At 33.6% G+C, this 20504-nt stretch overlaps 1 protein-coding gene across 4 annotated transcripts in view; it reads right to left on the bottom strand.

Moving 5' to 3' along the window:
- Positions 1-7199: 7199 nt before the first annotated feature.
- Positions 7200-20504, bottom strand: part of mod(mdg4) (modifier of mdg4) — a 167753-nt gene continuing 154448 nt past the window's right edge. Inside the window, exon 5 of one of the 4 annotated variants that reach the window (XM_053749158.1) lies at positions 7200-8028. In XM_053749158.1, the coding sequence (XP_053605133.1) occupies positions 7793-8028 (236 nt within the window). In that variant the 3' untranslated portion in view covers positions 7200-7792. Of the gene's footprint in view, positions 8029-15188; positions 15464-15837; positions 16077-18688; positions 18931-20504 lie in introns of those variants that run through there. The other 3 variants (XM_053749143.1, XM_053749174.1, XM_053749172.1) reach the window with 3 other exon arrangements.

Genomic DNA, 20504 nt, shown 5'->3' with positions numbered 1-20504 from the left:
ATAAACAGAACAACTAAAACTATCCACATGCATTAGTGGTTTTTTAAGAGATAATGCTTACAATTTTATGAAGGACTTAAATTTTAATGTACCCTCCGTTAGAGGTTCTGACGTATTTGGGTCGTGGGTGGGTGTGGACAGTATTCACACGCCAGATGGTGCCATCGGGCTTGCGCCGGACCCGGGCCGGGCACCCCGCTTGCTTGGACGAGCAAAACCAGTGTATTGAGTCGTTGATTTGGGAGTAGGTGTACCCGTTTATCATGAGGAGGAACTTCTTGCCGCTCCGTGTGGGAATCATTTGCACCTCATCAAGGTCCTCTGGTAGAATTCATATATAAAATTAGTGCATCAAGTTTTAATATTACTACGATTCGTTTATAAAGCAACAGTAATAATAACTACTTATTTGATCGAATCTTGATAGGTTAATAAAAAGGCGAATATTTTAACACACTCTACTTAAAACCACAATATGGACATTTATACTAAAATTTGAAATAAATATATTCACAGAATAATATTAACAATAAGATGGACATTTATACAAAAAAATTGAAATAAATATATTTACAGAAAAACATTATATTTGCAAATATTCAGACAAAAATCGCTTTGCTCTTGCTACGCTTATATGTATAGAGCTATTTGTACAGATAGAACTATAATTACAAAGTAATTTGAAATTATTAACAAGGAAATACTTACAGGCAATAAATAGTCCAAAATCGAACATACATCATAATTGGACATAGACACAAACACCTCATTTATTAGTGATTATTAATAGGTACATAAGTACTATTTTTAATAAATGCATCATAGTTGAGTAGTTACAATCTTAATCTGAATGATTATGTTCATGCTTTGTGGAGATTAACTTATCGTCATAGGTGACTGCGGTCATTTTGCACCCCCTGTACCTCTGCTTGCTGCACTGCCAGCTTTTCTTAGGCGACGCTGGGTTGGTCTTCAGAGTAAATTTGAACCCGTTGAGCCAGAGATTCATGTAGCCTTTTGCATTTTTGAGAATAGTTACACGATCTGTGTTGCAATAAATAGATAATGTTAATTTATCTAAAAGTTGCCAAACAGGAAATTATAATCTAACATTAACTATAAGTAATAAAATATAGAAACCAATTGGTTTTTTTAATATAAATGTGCAGTTACTGACTTAAGAGGGCTACCGCTCCGACGACTAAAGGGCAGAATTTTGTTCTGACGAACTGTAGCGTTTAATGCCTGTACATTTATATATATAGGTTTAATAAACAAACGTGAAAGTTTAAAATCATTTTTATTAATGGATTAAAACAAAAATCAGTTCTTAATTATTACGAAAAGCGTTTGCAAACTGCTCAAGAGCTGACTGTTGAGAGCACTGTTGCAGCACTCTCATCATCGTTTATGTCTTAAGAAAAATATGTTATTAACGCTATTATAAACAACGTATCTAAGGGAAAAAATTATATTGATTTATGTCGCCTCAGGTGGGCTGCAGGAACTAAACCAATAGAATTTCGTAACTGTTGACAAACTAAATTCTACTGGTTGTTCGAAACTTAGCTTCAGTAAGCACAGTATAGCTCCTCAGGCAAATTTAACTATAAAACCTAAACAACAGGTTCTGAATCTATTGATAATTTAAACATAGGCTTTCGTTTCATAAACTCAATCTGAATGGTTATGTTCATTCTTCATATAGAGGACGGTGTTGCCATAAGTGACTACGGAAGTTTTGCAGCCCCTGGAGCGTTGCTTGCTGCACTGCCAGTTTTTCTTAGGCGCATTTGGGGGACTCCTCAGGACAAATTTAAATCCGTTGAGGAAGAGATTCATGTAGCCTCTCGGATTTGTGACGATAGTCAAAGGACCTGTGTGTATAATTTACATGTAATCTAATTACACAACAAATTATAGAACGTAAATGATGGTTTGGTTGTACAAATCCATTATACGAAATATAATATCTGTTTTAATTTCGACATGAATTACCGCGACAAGGTGACACTGCAATTTTCACCAGGGTAGACGAGATCATGGCGACTGCGAGGTTAGATGTTATGAACATAGTAATTAAAATAGAGAAATATAGAACATTTATTGTAAATTAAAATTTATCAATCATTTCAATTTTTCATCCTAACATTTTTTATTTGATATTTTAACAACAAACTATAGCATTCTCTGAATAATTATCTTAGCACTCATACATCAGACTTAAAATTACAACAATCATGTGCTTGATGGTTGTAAGTGTCGCAATGGTTGCACTGTCTGTATGAACGCGATAAAGTCATAAACTGCTCGATGGATTTTTGTACGGATGTCTGCAATAGATATAATGGTTCCTGAAGAAGGTTTAGGTTGTATACTTTATTATGGTTCTGCCGCTAATTATAAACAATAATTTCACGAAACGTTGCCACAGTTGTGGTTGTGGCCCTTCACGCTCACCAGCTGATCGTCGATGGTGACAGCCATGGACCGGCAGGACTGGTTGTGCCGGACACACCTCCACCAAGACTTCGCACCGTTCCGTCGATGGAGACCGTACCTGAACCCCTCCATCAAAAGCATGTACGTACCTCTTTTCGAAACAATTATTTGTGGCGGACCTGCGTAAAAAACATTGTGATAATTACTAAAACGCCAAATTTTTATGAGACAAAATTCAGTTTTAGAATTTTCGAACATGGAATTAGTAGGTAATCCGTCGAAGTACGTACTAAATCCATGTTTTCGAATTCATAAATTGTCTCACATGACACTTGACAGCTGTCATTTTCACGACAGCAGCGGTAAAATATTGTATCCCACCTGTCTTCACCTATTTAGTAATAACAACCTGCTCATAAACTATAAAATATGGTGAAGTCCGTGCGAATATACTATACCCAAAATTATAATTCTTTAATTTACTTTAATTTACCACGTTTATATTATATTTTCCGCAACTTGTATAGTTTCATCTTGGATACTAATTAGGAACATAGTATTTAAAATCATTCTCAATTTTTAAAAAACCTACGAATCGAACACTCAAACTTTATTTTTGTCTCTCACACGTAGACGTAGCGTAGGCACTAATGTTTGTTTATCAGTTCGTTTGGGGTGTGCGTGTGTTTGTTATGGCGGTCGACTAAAGTGTAGCCGATGGTGACAACCATGGCGTGGCAGTTCCTGGATCTGCTGTCTGCGCAAAGCCACTTGACCCTGGACGAGCAGACCGAATGTCTGGTGTACTGGTACCCGCGGAGCTTCATGATGCGCCCGCCCATCTTCGACGTGGAGAATATTGGACGATCTGTCAAACCAATACATATATACTAATTCAGAAATGTAACAATGACATACTTTTAATGTCCGCCCCGATGCCAATGTATTATTATATGAAGACTTTTTTTTGCTGCGCTTAGTCGACTTGGTCGACTACTGGATGAAAACGCATTTTTTGGTACGCGCGTGCATTCATTGCTCTGGGAGTCTGAAGAATTTTGCACCTTGAAAAAAATCTGACACTAGTTACACTAGTTGACACTAGTTATAATTTTAACATTATTTTATTTCCATTTCATTTTTCTATAGGCATTCATATTTTTATGTTTACCTAAGGAGTATACTTCCTTACGGAACCTTATCATCTGATAATGATTTGTCACATTTTCTTTGTTGTCGAATACAAGAATAACATTGATTTAATTTTTTTTTTTCAATTACTTTAGAAACGAAGCTATACAGTCATAATTATATACATAGGGACTAATGCGATGGCATTCTTCATGTATAAAGTGACATATATATATATATACATTTTTTAAAAATAATTTATAATTTAGTCACCATTGAACTTTATTAAAATCTCTAATTTTAATTGCTTCTATTTTAATAATTCTTCTGCACACTCTCTTTCTCTTTTTATTTATAAACGTAAGTATGTTGTAGTGAATTCCTCTGCTTCTCGAGCCAGACACTCTCTCAATAAATTGTAATAATTTATGAAGTTAATTATCATCTATTATTTTGTAATTCTATATTATTAACCCAACGTCGAATATATTTTGCTGTAACTGAAAAGAAAAAAATGAATATAATTACATATCCCACTTAAACGTCAATAAAGTTACAAACTAAATTCAAAGCAAATTGAAGCTGACTTGGTGAACACGCGATTTGCTCGAAAGTATATCAATGGAAATATTAAACTACTATATATGTTGGTGTGTATCTTCGTACTAAAAGTTGAAAGATCTTGCTTCTGAATGACCTTTCATCTGATTAGTTAAAGCTATAAATAATAAGAGCTATTACTAGAGCGGTAACTATTGCTTATAAATATCGGAACTACGCAAATGAATGCGTATGTCAGCCACGAAAACGAAAGTAAGTCCAGCTCTAGAGATTCCACTCCATTATGTTTCACATTTATGATTTTTAAAGCATTTACACAGGCCGGCAAACTACGATTACGTACCATAAAAACAGTTGCAGTTATTGATATCTGAAACAAAAACAAAACACTACCTAAATATTACCGTCCGATTTATAAAATGAAAAAGTTACTAATTCTATTAACCATGGTGCCATAATATCGTTAAAGTACCTATTATATATAGCTAAAGAGAGAAGAAAAAGGGATAGCAGTGCCAGGACTCCAATGCTGTATGGCTGAGAAAGAAACTGGGAGTACGTTCGGGTTAGAGAGAGTTTTTATTGTACATATAGTAGAGTAAAAAAGAAGTGCATAATTAATTTTATGTCTTGTAGCATCAAATACCGATGTGCATTGAAACAGCACGTGTTTAGCTCATTGTCATTTAAATCATGGCATTTTTATGGTATCTTCTTCTTCTTCTAGAAAAATAGAAAAAGTTTTAGATAAAGTTAAAGGACCCTCATAACTAGACTGGGATATTGAAATGTATGCAAACCATTTAGCTATTATGATTGACCATGGTGACTGTCATATTAAAAAATATTTATTTTTGTATATTCCCCTTTCAGTGGATGATTATGAATATTATTGTATGATATTATTAGGTAATTCCGAGTAGTGTGTTCTTTTTCTCAACATCTCCTGTCGAGGCAATACCAGCCAATCTTTATTCTTATTTAGAATTTTTGTCTTAGCATACAAGTTGTATCCGTCTACGATCAAAACAGTGTGTCTATTCTGGACCTTACGAATTCAATTTTGACATCTTAAAATATAATTGTACCATATGTAATGTAGATTGACCGAACGTTATGGACAAATTAAACAAGAACTGTATTTATAAATTCTGAACAATTGTTCAGAATTGATTCAAACAAAAAAGATTGAAATCGTTCACAGCACTTCTAAAACGAAATACTTAATTTGTATTTTGTAGAAAAGTACTATGTTGTACGTATGTTTATTTAGGCTTTTTAGATGTAGCTCATAACTAATGAAACAAATCTTGTAGGTACCTAACTATTTATTTTAACTTACTTTATACATAGATATTTAACCTTTACGTGTTAATGCAGATTCTCAGAGCGTTTCGGCCGCTGTCACCGCGCTGTCATTAAATTCTATTTTATTGAGGAAGAAATCATTTCTAAAATCAATCATTCATAAAATTGCCATTACCCATGGATTTTGTAAGTACTTCAACGGAGTAACTACTAATTCCATGCCATTATCACTCCATAGATTAATAAAAGTCAACTAATAAAACTCATTCTGGTTTATGTTAAAATTTGAAAAATCGTAATGACAGCGAGGCCGCAGCGTTCGAAACGCTCTGAGAAACACCCTAATACATATAATGTAAATATATTAGGACAAATAACACAGATTGACCTAGCCCCAAAGTAAGTTCGAGACTTGTGTTATGGGATACTAACTCAACGATACTATATTTTATAACAAATACATATATAGATAAACATTAAAGACCCGGATCAATCAGAAAAAGATCATTTTCCATCATGACCCGACCGGGGATCAAAACCAGGACCTCTCAGTTCAGTGGCAAGCACTTTACCACTGCGCCACCGAGGTCGTCAATGTACTATGTAGTGTGATAACAAAATCTCACTAGATTTGTTACGTTTTTGGACAAAGGATCTAGTGAGAATTATTGATTATTGCAGATTCTCCATAAACAGTATATTAGTGTGATGTGATGTGATTGTGTTCGTCGTGGACTTTGACAAATTCGTCGCCAATAGTATGGACGTAGGCCTTGCAACCTTTCTTTGAATGCGTGCCACAATTCCACCTGATCTTATCTCCAGTTATCGTGTATTGCTTCAGATACTTATTACCGTTTATGTAAACCACGCGAGCATTTCGATGCGTTGTCACGAACTGTGGTTCTGGAAAAACATCCCGGTATTTTTATTTCATTACATTTTATATTTCATCATTCTATACAACGCCAGGAGAAATTACTCGCGGAATGCAGGGCGAGGCAACTTTTCAAAACTAACTACGTTAGGTTTGCTATGGTTTTTGATGACCACGACTGTCTGTCTTCCAATGAAGGAAAATATGGTCAGCGAATATGTGCTGATGATTTATCACTTAAGTAGTATGTGAAATAGGCAATGAAAAATCACGCTAATAACATTCTGGTATAATATATTTTATGCCTTGCAATAAACACGACACTCAAACATGAGGCAACAGATAAAGAAAGATAGAACCACCACAAGAGTAGTTCTTTTCTTATTACCTTGTAACTATTATTTTATCGAGATTTACCTGGTGAGTTGTAATTCTGGCTCTGCCAGGTTTGAGAAAGCCTGCCCTCATGGCAATGTTCATTAAATATTCTAACGAATTCCTCGTCAACAGTGATGACGTAGGCCTTACAGCCTTTCTTGCCATTTGTAGAGCAGATCCACCTGGTCTTCGCCCCAGTGGCGTACTGCTTCTGGAATCTGTACCCATTCACCTCAACCACGATGGCTCGACTCGTCGTTACGAATTTAGCATCTGTAAAAATACACTAGATTTTATCACACAATTTCTTCTGTAAAATTTGAAGCTCATTCAAATTGTATTACTTCATAAACCGTAAGATTTCTGTGAATGTTCGATTAAATTGTCTTCATTTCTTTTTTTGGCAGTAGACTTAGTTTAAAGTAAATTTTCGTCGTCAATAAATGAATTGTATAGAATTTGAATTATAACATTTAAGAAGATGGGGTATAATTACAAAAACAAATATTTAAATCTTTTACATTTGTATCAATAAATTATCTTATGACTAACAATTCATAAAAAAATTACAACTAGATATTATCTGACAGTTGAGTTCATATGTTTATTATTAATTTTTTAAAAGTATGTACTATTTACATCATCATCACAACAGCATAATTTGAAAAAATATGTCAGGCTTTCTGTGATCAAATAAATGATTCAGTTTCATGTATGTCGTAAAGAAATAAAACATTCATTCGGGTTTAGACTTTAAATTTTCCAATAGACATTGGAAAATTTAAAGTCTAAAAACAGTCGCGGGCATCACGCGACCATTTTTTGGACTTCCATCTGCTTATAGGGAACAAGACAAATCTTTGAAAAATTGAGCGTGTGTTATGCCTCCACATGATAATTTCGATCTCTTTATCGTATATTGGTTATTAATACAAATAAGCACAAAACACATTCTTGAATCAACAATATAAGTACTTAACTGTATAATGATTCTGCGTCGCTGAATGATTTATAGTCAAAATGAAATAGAATAAAGAAGCCTCAAAATAGCTTAAAACTACTTAAAAGCCTCCTGAAAGGAATTTGATAAAGGAGTTAATTGACATGAGGTAAATAATTGTTTTTCTTAATGATAACAGGTGGATGACAATGCTCGTTGTTGATTCGGACTATGCTGTTGCCGATCGACGTGATGGCAGCCTTGCATCCTCGGTTGTGGTGGGTGGAGCAGTACCACCTGATTCTCATGCCGAACACCTTCTGACGACTGAAGCGGTAATGCTTGATGATGATGATCGGCGTCCCGCGAGCAGATGTCGTGAATGTTATATCTGAAATAAATGTAATTTGTATTTCATAGACCCAAATGTTTTTAATGTTATCATTTTACATGATTTTGCATATAGTATTATATTGATAGTTATAAATTCAGGTCTGTGCGGTAGAACACGACATCCTCATACATTCGTAACGAAGAGTGCCATAGTGGTGACGATAAAATGATTGGTGAAAAATGTATTTATTTATTATAGCTGATAAATAAAGGAAATATGTTTTATACACATATTTCCTTTATTTCAATTATTTATCAACCAACTATTGTCGTCTCTGTTAACATTGCGTAAGTGGAAGCACGCCGTCATGAGAAGGCTACATTTCATATTCTACTAGTGGATGCGTATGTTCGTTCCTGTATATTTTTACAGCTGCATTTTTTTTTTACTTTTATAATCCACACACCGCCATCATAGTAATCCGCCTGACAGCTCCGTATGGTAACTGAACGGGTAACTCATATGAGCAATGTTCGACCGCCGCTTTTTACAATACTCATTCTATAATTAAAACACTCTTATAAATTACATGTTATATCAATTGACGAGAACAATTGCGGTCGAAAATTGGAACAAGGGCGGGATAGGTACATAAGGTATTTTGTATGCCTAAATTAAAATAACCTAATTCGTTGTCAATGTTTAATTTGACTTCGTTTTATTTCTTTCAGCGCTTATTTTATTATTAAAGCATTTTTGTTAAAAATGCATTTCATTAATTTCTTAAAAATAATCTTACAATTTTGTCTCCACCAAAACATATGAGTATTACCTAATTGTTAGACGTACATAAATATCGTAGTCGAAACGCATAGACTCTGACAGTCTGTAGTTTGTCCAGTCTAGATTAGTAAATTAAAAGAGTTGTGGATATTTTATACGTTATATAAAACTATATAGTAAATACGACAATCTAAGCGACTTAACATTAATTTGCGAGATATGAGGCCATGACTTAACCTTTCCTAGATTTGCTGGAGAATTGAAGGGAGAAAGTCTACATCTAGGCATACATCACATCGTGACATTTTTGTAAGATTCTTCTATGGTTTATCTCTACCAGGTGGATCTACCATTCAATCACTAAAGTTCTATCTACTTACACACTTATATTTTACAAATTTTAATCAATAAAATTATTTTATTTATTTGTAAATCTAAAAGGAGATGGTATCCTTATAATTTTAGTAATTATTAATCGCTTGCAATGTTATCATTGCAAGCAATATTATCAATACATATAATAATATTGAAGAAAGGCCAAATTTGTACAATGGATATTTTTTTAAAATTCTTCATGGAATATACTTAGTTACTGATATAGATGACGAAAATATAGTTTTGAAAATTTTTGTCTGTCTGTCTGTCTGTCTGTCTGAACACGCATCACTCGAAATCTACTGGACCGATTTGCTTGAAATTTGGTATGTAGGTACCTTATATACCGGGTTAACATCTAGATACATTTCATCCCGGTAAATGGTCAGGTTCCCGTAGGATAATTGAAAAACTAATTATGAATCAAAAATTCCTCTAGATTTACTATAAAATCTTGTAGAAAGGTGTAAAGAGAATATAAACAAATTATTTTAATCGATTAAAGTCTGATATAGATATAATGCAGTATGTATCAATATATCAGTATAATCTGACTGACTGACTGACAGACAATGATCCGAAACTGCTGGGCGGGAAGCTGAAATTTGGCATGTAGGTGAGCTATAAGAGAGGATTTTTGGAAATTCTACTCCGAAAGAGGTGAAAAAACTGTAAATATGAAACTTCTACACCGTTGAAGTTAGTGACTTGAAAATTTGGATTTTGGTTATTTACAACATACGTGTTTCAGATTTTTCTGAAAATTAACCCTCAACCCCTTTATAAGGGGGGGGGGGGGGTGAAAGATTGTATGGGACTTTATACAATTTTCAAGATAAAAAGCTGAAAATTGGCACACTTACTTTTGTAGTAAATAACAGTAATACATTACATAGCAGGACGCGGGATTGGACAAGTTTGTGGGACGAGAAACGCAGCGGGAAACAGAAAATTGAACTAAAGATGAGAAAAAATGCGAATTTGAATCATATATGTTTACCAGTCTTACAGAGTACCCTATAAAAAAATTAGAGTTTTTGCTATGAAATTCACGCGGGCGAAGCCGCGGGCAAAAGCTAGTTCCTAAATATAATTATTGGCACTATTAATCTGGCAACTTATACATTCCGTCAATGATTATGTAGAGGTTTACATCTTACAATTTGTCTATCTACTGTGTAGACGCACGCGCTACAGCCCTTGTGATGGTGAGTGGCACAATACCACCTGGTCTTCACACCGGCTACCTTCTGGCGGTAGAATTTATAACCGTTCATGACGAGAACCAGGGCACCCCTCGTTGACGTCGTGAAGTATATATCTGAAATTTATACATGAAAGTTGACAAAAAATCGCTCATAATTACTGCAAATAAACGGGAAGTTACAGTTCAGTTACAGAAAATCAAAGATTTTGAACTTGATTTCAACCAGCATTAATATTGCAGCATTAATAGTAGTTTCTTAATGTAAATAAGAGCTTCACGAACAAGGTGAGAAGGAAATCCATATCCAATTGGGACATTAAAAATAACATGAGCTAGATAGAGCGTGGAGCTGTCAACGCCATTACACTAAACAATCCTGGCGTCAAGGAAAATGACTGGGACTTGAGTACCACTTGTCGAAGTTGGCAGTTGACATGTTGCACAGCTAGGAACTATTTAAAACGAAATTACTATCTGAATATTGTAATTGGCAACTAAAAAAACTGCTTATTAATAAAAATTAAGAGCTTTTATAACAGTTTCTTTCCAAGTGAATTTATTGTTAAAATACTATTAATTTTTGATATATTTTTACAACTAATTATATACACTAATAGATTCTATAGTCAAACTATGTCATGGTTTTGTTGAACTGTAAATCTCATACATGTATCGTGCTAAAGGAAAATAAATAAATAAAAAATCAACTACATATTATTGATAAGAGTTTTTCGAAAGCCGAACAATGATGGCGCGTGTGGATGCTGCCCGTTGCAGCGGACGATTCTGTCGTCGATGGTGAAGATGACAGCAGGACACCCACGGTTGTAGTGTGTGCGGCAATACCACCTGGTCTTAGGGCCCACTTGTCGATGTCGGCTGTAGTGGTAACCTCCGTATGAGATGACACGAGCGCCTCGCGGAGTCACGGTGAACATCGGTTCTGGAAGGAACAATCTTACGTTTAATTTTTACGATACAACTTTTTTTACTACGTCCTTGGAACTGACATTACGCTATGGTTGTTGCCTTTCGTGATCTTTTTGTTTGTTTGTGAACTTTTTATTGCACTAAGGAAACACATACAAAGAAAGCATTAAAAAAAAGGATGCGTAGAAGGGTGGACTTAACCCAGAAAGGGTTTTCTTCCAGTCAACCAAGTATCTGATAGGAAATAATTTAACATAAAAAATAAGATTTAATGTGAAAGGTAAACGTGCAATGTGAAGAAAAACAGAAGTACACGAAACATCAAGTAAAATAAAAACAATTAATTAATTTCATAAATATACATATACACAATTACATATATCTAGTACATAAATATATTTATAGGTTGTTCTAAATGTAAAAAACATTAAAAAAAAATTAAAATTAGTTAATAATGAACTGGCTTGCTTATATTTAAAACAAACTCATGTAGACATGAAAATGATCGTTTTTATATCGAACATTAAGTAAGTTTTTATAATAAGCCTAAATCTAAATGTAGAACCAAAAGTATTGTTCAATTTTTAAAGTCTAATACAAAAATGATTATTTCAATTTAGCTCATGACACGAAGAAAAAAAACAATTCATAAAATAGACAATAATTTAATATTCTTCATAAACAACATCATATTACATAATTTAAAATATGATCGATATTATATCAATTAAATTGTTATCACCATTTTAACTTACGACTAAAAGGAGCCCCGCGTAAGATTATGGAAATTTATGTTCCTTCTATCAATATTTCATTAATATAAATAAAGTTTTTTTGAAAAAATATTATGTTCATTAAACTATTATAATTTCATTATACTGTAATTATATTAAAATCATGGTATATATGACTTCAAAATTTGAAACGATCATTAAACAGCTTACGTACTATTGATATTTCATTAATAGGTAAAAAATATATTTTATTATATTTTTCATAATTGTATCTTTAAAATACGACCATCTGATCAAGTTAGACCTATGTAGTATATAAGTAGTCAGTGCGCAGCACACCCACGAACGTGCGCGTAGGCGTGCAACACTATTTGTATGGAATTTCTACGCTCGTGTACACGCGCGTATGCATCACACTTAAACCGGAATTATTTCACAGTACGCTATTTAAAAATCTTAGCTTTAGTAAGTACGTAACTATTTTTTAAGTAATAAGTGAGAATATCTTTTCATAATATTTTCTTAATAAAAAAACCCTGATTTTGAAATAAAGTAGATCCACTTTTTGAAAAGATGTGATAATAACTTTTACAGGTGGCTTTACATGAAGTATAAAAATAGATATCGGCCATGATCGCGACCAAGCCACGTAATCCCTTACTTGTGTTGATTTTTATCAACACAAATTGAATTCATTTAAATCTAAAATATAACTAAAATTAAGGCCGATTGTTGAAGTTGACGCAACAACCTCTATTGATCAAAATTATTATTATTATTTCCGTCCGGATATAATTAATATAATATTGGGGGGTGATTATGTGTATTCTTCGTTTGGAGCAGATCGTCGTAAATCGTGGTGAGAGTGGCTCGGCATTTGAAGGAGCAGTGTTGAGAGCATCGCCAGAGACGTTTAATGCCAACGCTTTTTTGTATCTTCATGTGGTACGTGTAGCCGCGGAAGGCCAGCAGTGGCCGGCCACGTCTTGATATGAATTGGAGGGTATCTGTAACAAATTTTATATGTAGAATATGACATATGTAATAGTTTTAGATCTAAAAATATTGCTTCGTATGTAGATAGATATTATTGTTCTTAATAAGGTTCGTAAGGGAAATGCAACGACGGCCCCACATATAAGGTTGCATTCGTTGCTTTTTAAGAAAATGATACGTATACTTTTCGGAGATTTTTATTTGATAAGTAATAAAAATGTTAGTATTTTCGAACCGCTGTGACTGTGTTTTGTTTGACCACGTTTATTTATTGCCCACAAAAAGTACAATGGAAAGTAACAATATTGACGACATAACAAACTAATTCTGCTTACAATCTTTTCTTAATTCATAAAACAAAAAAACGCTTTCAAACCTCCTTCAGAAGAAGTTCATTTTTATGAATCAGATATTCACAAAATTCTATAGTCAAAGGTTCGAATCTCTTTTCTTCGGCGGATGATTGTGTTCGGCATCTTGAAAAGTTATAACATCACCGACTAGTTTTAACCTGGCCATGCAACCCTTCCGCCCCTGGTGGGTGGAGCAGCGCCATCTGCTGTTCATCCCTGGCACTTCACCTCTCTTCAGGTCTTCATAATAAGTATACCCGTTTAGCAACAGGAGTCTGTTACCTTTATTGGATGTTATAAATTCTATTTCTTCTATAACATTTAATTCGTCATTACGATGTAGTTTTTTTTTATTATTGTCTGAAATGATAAATGCCTTTACATTATTTCCAAGTTCGGAAACTGAAATCGTTTAGAGACTTTGTTTACATTTTAATGCTGACCAGGGCCCGATTCTCACGCAATAGAAGTTCACTTCATAAATTTTCGGTTGTTTTATGCAAATTTACAAAAAGTTTGATCGATCGTTGCGTTCTCTCGATCTTTTTGACGTAGATTTTTTGTAAATACAGAAACAGTAGCAAAACCTTAAACAAAAATGAAGAAAACAGATGAAGTGAACTTCGATTGCGTGAGAATCGGACCCCAGGTTGTTTGTTTGTAATAACTTTATTGCACGAAAGTAAAGTAAACACATACATAACATTTAATACAAGAAAGAACATAATACAACGGCAGACGTATCACGTGTAAGGATTTCTTACAGTCAACCGGCGATTAATTAAATAAAAGTCTAATTCTTAAAAATATGACTGACATTATTTCAGTTACAAAGGTCAAATCAAAGTGTTCGTTAACTTTCACGAATAAATTTATTAAATTTATAATATTACTAGGATTACTCAATCCTACTATAATATTATAAATGCGAAATTTTGTGTGTATCTTTGTTTCTCTTTCACGCAAAATCTATTAGACAGTTATCAAATCTCATAAATCTAATAAAAATCGTATCAGTTATGAAATTTGGTACACGGGTAGAATATAACATGGAATAATACATAGGGTACTTTCTATCACGAAATTCTCACGAAAGCGAAGCCTGCGTGTAACCCTCAAGTTTGCTTCCCTTGACTAGATTACTGGCTTACAAATCCATCATGGATTAAAACCGAATATAAAAAAACACTTACAAATACACAAGTATATAATTTAACCGCGTAACCAATAAGATACAAACATTTTTTTTTTCATTAAATTTTATTAAATAAAAATTAATTATTTAAATGCATAATATACATACTTTGCTACTTGCATATATTTTGACGATGAGACACAAAGACAACAAATCATCAATCATTGATATAAAGAAATTTATGTAACTATTCGTCAACTGATCAACTAAGTTATGCAACTTTCGACACAAAAAAATACTTTCGACACCAGCAATATTTTTTTCATACAAAAATATTGCCTAAGTATATCTAACAATATATTTTTCAATTAAAAAATATTTCTATAAGCCATTTGTGAAACTTCCTCATTGGTGTCATTTGCTCTGGATACCTCATTCCACTGAACAAAATGTCAATAAATCAATTCACAGTTAGAAAACATTGTATTAATATTAAATATACTTATAATAATAAACAAACCAGTAATTATACCTAATATAACTCAATTCGGCGTTTCAATTAATCCTAAATATTAAAATTACTGTATTTTTTATTTACAATGTTATTGCTAGGTTAATGTTATTGCTATGTTAATAATTGTATGCAAGGCTATTTTGAGGAAATCTTCAATTTAATCATCTTATAATTTACTATAACAAAACAACAAGACAAAAGAAGCTCATAATCTTTTTATTATTGGGATTATACTGTCTATTTTGTTTTCAAGAAGATAACGTCTCTTGTTCGGCGGTCTATGCGTGTGCTTGCCCTTGATTTCTATGATGGCATTGTCCAGTGTATGGATCTTCGCGAGGCAACCATTACGAATGCAGGAGCACCGCCAATGCTTGATGCCCAACTTCGTTTCCTTCTTGAAGTAGTAAAGGAACCCAGCCAAACGGACCACGGTCTTCCCTCGCTGGGACATTATGAATTCCGCTGAAAATAACCATATTAAATTGTTTAATACTCACATGTTGCTCCTGTGACCGCAGGTCGTTGTAACACGAAACGAAACGTCCGAAATATGAAAGGTATTATAAAATTAAAATGCGAACGTTTAAAATTATTGAATATTAAAAAAAAATCTGTGTTGAAAAACAGTGTTCCATTAAGGATAATGACGAATTCTTCGATATGAATAATTAATCATGTTCAAATTAATCTGGTAAAATCGTAATCACAACAAATTAATATTTAATTAAATATTAAAAATAAAAATATACGGTAATTCACACACTTTATTTTTCAGACAAATATGTGATTCTTAATTTAAATAATACAAGTTTATCCTTATATTAGAACATTTTTTAATAAATAAATAATTTTTAATAATTGCAACCCCTTTGCGGTACAGGAAGATGGTTATGTTCATCCTTGACCCTGATGACCTCATCCGCAATAGTGGTGATGGCCGAGCGACAGCCCTTTGTGTGGTGTGTAGAGCAAACCCAGCGCGTGCGCACGCCGATGGAACGACACGCGTAAAAGTTGTACTCTTTGTAACGCAGAAGACGCTTGCCCTTCAAGGATGTCACAAACGTGAATTGTCCTGGAAGTACAATATCGTTGATTAATAATGTGAGAGCAAACTATTTTTAGGATGGCTACGTGTAGAATTTGTATCGAATGTGAAGTAACTCTATTTTTAAAATTAGTAAGTAATTCTCGTGTACAAAGTATATTTAAGGATGGACATGTAGGGATACAATTTCATACATACATGTACCTATAGCGTAAGTAAGTGTAAGCAAATTGTAACATGAACTAAATCAGTCAGGCAGTTTCCCTAGACCGCAATAAAGCACGGTCACGCACGGAACACGTTTATTATTTCTACTCCCGAGTGATTATTTAATAGTGGACAATTTAAATAAAATATTAGACTCTCTACTTTTCTCACACATACATAAAACACAGTTCAAACCCTCCAATAGACATTGAGATAATTAAATTTAGATAATTTTCTACATCACTTACTTAGTAAGTTCCTAATTTAATTACCCCTACCATAATAGTCGATCATCCCATTGCAATAGACCCCGGCATAATTTTGAGTGAAGGAAGTAAAATTGAAATAAATACTCATTATATATTTAAACAAGGAAATACGAATTAATAAGACATATTAAAACGAACGACTTCCAAAAATTATTTCGATCATGATTATTAGTGTAATAATTATAAAAAATAAAGTCAATAGAGATAATAAATAAAAATAATTAAAAATTTTCATCATATTAATTAATATACACATTTGCACAAATTAACATAATAAAAAAACGTAAAACCATAAGCCTGAAATAAACACGCATTTTATTGCGTACACACATGGTATTACACAAAATGTCGTCCATCAGAAAATCCTGATACTAGGATCCCCTGGAGAATCCTGGTAAAAAACAAGCAGGTGATATTCGTGTTTCTTTCAAATAGCGTTGATTGTTAAAATTTTATATGTTTATAAAAGTCAAGAGAAACATTGTTAGGGTTTTTCTAGATATGACATAAAATCACGTATAACATACGTCAAGTTAGGAAACATCAAATCAGATTAGTGTTTGCAATTAAAATTCGTAATAGTCGATCATGAAAAAAAAACTGTTTTTTCCGTATTTTATTTTGGGAGGGAAAATAGATTTTTTTCCGAAACTTATTACGCTAATTCTGATAGACAATTTCAAATTCTTGTGGTACACAACGCGGTATGTGACTTGTATGAATATTGACAGAAGTACCACCGACGTCCAGTTTGACTGCACCACCACATTTTAAATTTGTTCTTCTTCGACACCTCCAAACACTACACTTTTTATTTTGTCTATGAAAGACATACCCATAACCGTTATGCACTAGACTCCTTCCCCCCCATTTGTTTTTCGTAAATACATGATTGGTCACTTTCTCATCGCCTGCAAATATCATTAGAAAATAAGTAATTAGTAAACTTAAAAGTAATATAATTAATGATAACTGTTATTAGGCTAAGGTTTTACACTTATGAGATGACCAATTGTACTTTTACAAATTGTATTGATGAAGCTTAATAAATTATAATTAACTAGCAGCCCGCCCAGGCTTCGCTCGGGCGCTCGACCTAAACCATAATAAAAAGTAGCCTTTTGTGGCAATTTTTTCATCGTAAATGTTTTTTATTACGTTTATTTGATCATACATTTTTTGGCCACATGATTCAGTGATACGAATTCCCATGGGAACTGGTATCCTATGTCAAATACTCCTAACTATATATGTACTGTACGTATGCGAAATTTCAAGAAGATTGGTTTAGTAAATAAAGAGTATTTGTACTGGATTGTACTGATTTGGTGGAGAAACAAAATTCAGTTATTAAAAAATAACATTATTTCCGTATAAAAAACAATTTGAACTCATATTAGTCGTTATATTTTTGTAAATTGTTAACTAGACAAATATAAAAACGCTATTTATTATAATACTATATTATAATCAAAACGCAAGAATACAATACAAGAAGATAAAATAAATATAAAAAATATTTTGTATACATAGGTAATATTAATTGACACGTTAATAAGCTGAAGGTAGACAAGACAACGCTATATCATGAAATACAGGACCTGGTTCCGTTTGCACTTAATTCTGCAAAAACAAACGTAAACGCCAAACGATTATTTAATTGGGATATTTAAGTTTCATTTTCCACTAATTCATAGTGAGGAGAGACCAAAAGACAATCAAACTAAACTATCGATCAAGTTTAATAGCTCACTAGAGTTACGCCATTGACCAAAGTCTGGACGTTGGACCTGAAGCCATAGTACGGTTTTGCAATTCACTTTTCATTATCGAATCATTACGCAGAAAGGCGCAGTCAACCAATTACATTGTAACTAGACGACAACCAAATCGCTATTGCATTGTGTTTCGATGACAACAACACCGCAATGTGATTTATTGCCTGCGTCTCGCTGCAAAAAGATTCAATAGTGAACAGTGAATCGCAATCTTGCAATACAAGATTTTACCTCCCTCATTGTCCCTTACGTGCCAGGCCCAATCTGCCACTTTGTATGAGATTAACTGGATTGGGCTGGGAAGTTGTGTGGAAATATAGATGTCTCATTTGGGTACACTCGTTGTCCGTCGTTTATACAGTTTTCTTGGTTTTTGGCCTGACGTTTGGTGTGACAAAATTCAGAAATCTTTCATCAATTTAGGTGGGTGATTGTGGTTATGTCTTACAGCTACGATCATGTTCTCCACCACGTGGATAGTCGCTCGACACCCCTTAGAGTAATGAGTAGAACACGCCCACCTCGCCTTCCCGGTGGCCGCCCGGGCCTGCGATGCGTACACGCAGTTGTACGTGTACTTATTGTATCTGATCAGCTGCCTGCCTTTCTGAGATTCTATGAACTCCACTGAAATATACACAAATATATTATATTACGATAAATCGAATTTTCTTTAGTGTTACAGATTAAGTCAACGGAAATTATAATAACATGTAGGTTTATCGTATCATATTTGACTCGTCTTCTTGTACATGCCACTCTTTTTTCATGTTTCGCAGGTCTGGACTGGAAGAAATTTATATATATATATATATAAATAAGTAGTACGTTTGTCCTTAGTTTCCTATATGTAATGTTATATTTACACTATTACGTTGTGTCCATAAATCAATAAATACAATTTTACGGCACTGTTTATTAATATTTATTTATCAACATTTAAAATAAGTACCTACCTCCCATTTGATACGCGTATTCATTAAATTAAGATTAATTATCTACTATATTTAGGTAACATCATTTATCTCAACTAATATTTATATGTGCTAATCAAACTTGAAATACATATATTATGCATACCATCTACACACAATATCCAAAGCACAAGTTATGAAACGTGACTAATAACATAAGACTGCAAAAACTGCAGAAGTTTAGTCCGAGGTTTTCTACTATTACCGTTGTTGTCGTCTAATGAAGTATTTCGCCGATAAGGGTGCTAGTATTGGGAAAGGTTCATTTCCATGGAAAATGTGAACGCATACGCACGGGCTTTTTATAAATGTCGACATAGGCGTAGTAACAGGACCCCATGCGACCAATGGCGGCAACTAGTGAGCTAAAAATTACCGTAAAATTACAGTAATTGTATGTACAATACAGCAAAATCTAATCATGACTGTACTGAAATCAGTTGACATTTCAATAATTTTTCGGTTCACTGGCAGAAAAAGTCCTAGGCTTTAAGTCCGCCTTGTACATTGTGTAATAATGTTAAATAAATGACTATTTAAACTTGAGTTCAGCGAGGCCGATTTTCAGCAGATACAGGGTCATGGTAATGTTCTCCGCGAACTGAAACGACGCGATTGTCAACTGTGTGGACAGCGACGTAACATCCTTTAGAGCAGTGGGTTGAACACCGCCAGCGCCTTTTAGTGCCCCCTTTACTTGCAACTGCTGTGTAAGTATACTGCTTGTACTTCAACAGTTGGTTCCCTCGCTGTGATAATACGAACTCCACTGAAAATAATAAATTAATATTTATTTCAGCTAACTTTGATCAATTTTGTGTTAGTAAATAATATATCGTTTAAAAGTTAAATAAACACGAAGCGGATAATCGTGAAATACATTTTTCATTTTTTCTAAGCAAATAATTTGACGTTAATCAATTAGACTTGACAGTCACAATCACAGACACGATGCCTACCTGCCTTTTTGGAAACTTCGAATATACGATCGTACTATCTTATGATAAATCACGAGCGTACATGATTGTGAAAAAAACGTATGGCTACAATTTTGTTTTTTACAGTATGAACAGTAGCCGGGCACCGCTTGGTGAAGTGAGTGGAACACCTCCACCTTGTTTTAAGGCCACAATTGCTTGCTGCTGAGTAAGTATATTCTTGGTACTTCAAAAGCGGCTTCCCTCGTCGCGATGTGACGAATTCCACTAAAGAATAATTAAAACAATT

This window comes from Plodia interpunctella, chromosome 9 (assembly GCF_027563975.2).
Source record: "Plodia interpunctella isolate USDA-ARS_2022_Savannah chromosome 9, ilPloInte3.2, whole genome shotgun sequence".
Lineage (NCBI taxonomy): Eukaryota > Metazoa > Arthropoda > Insecta > Lepidoptera > Pyralidae > Plodia > Plodia interpunctella.
This window is presented reverse-complemented; position numbering and strand designations above follow the sequence as displayed.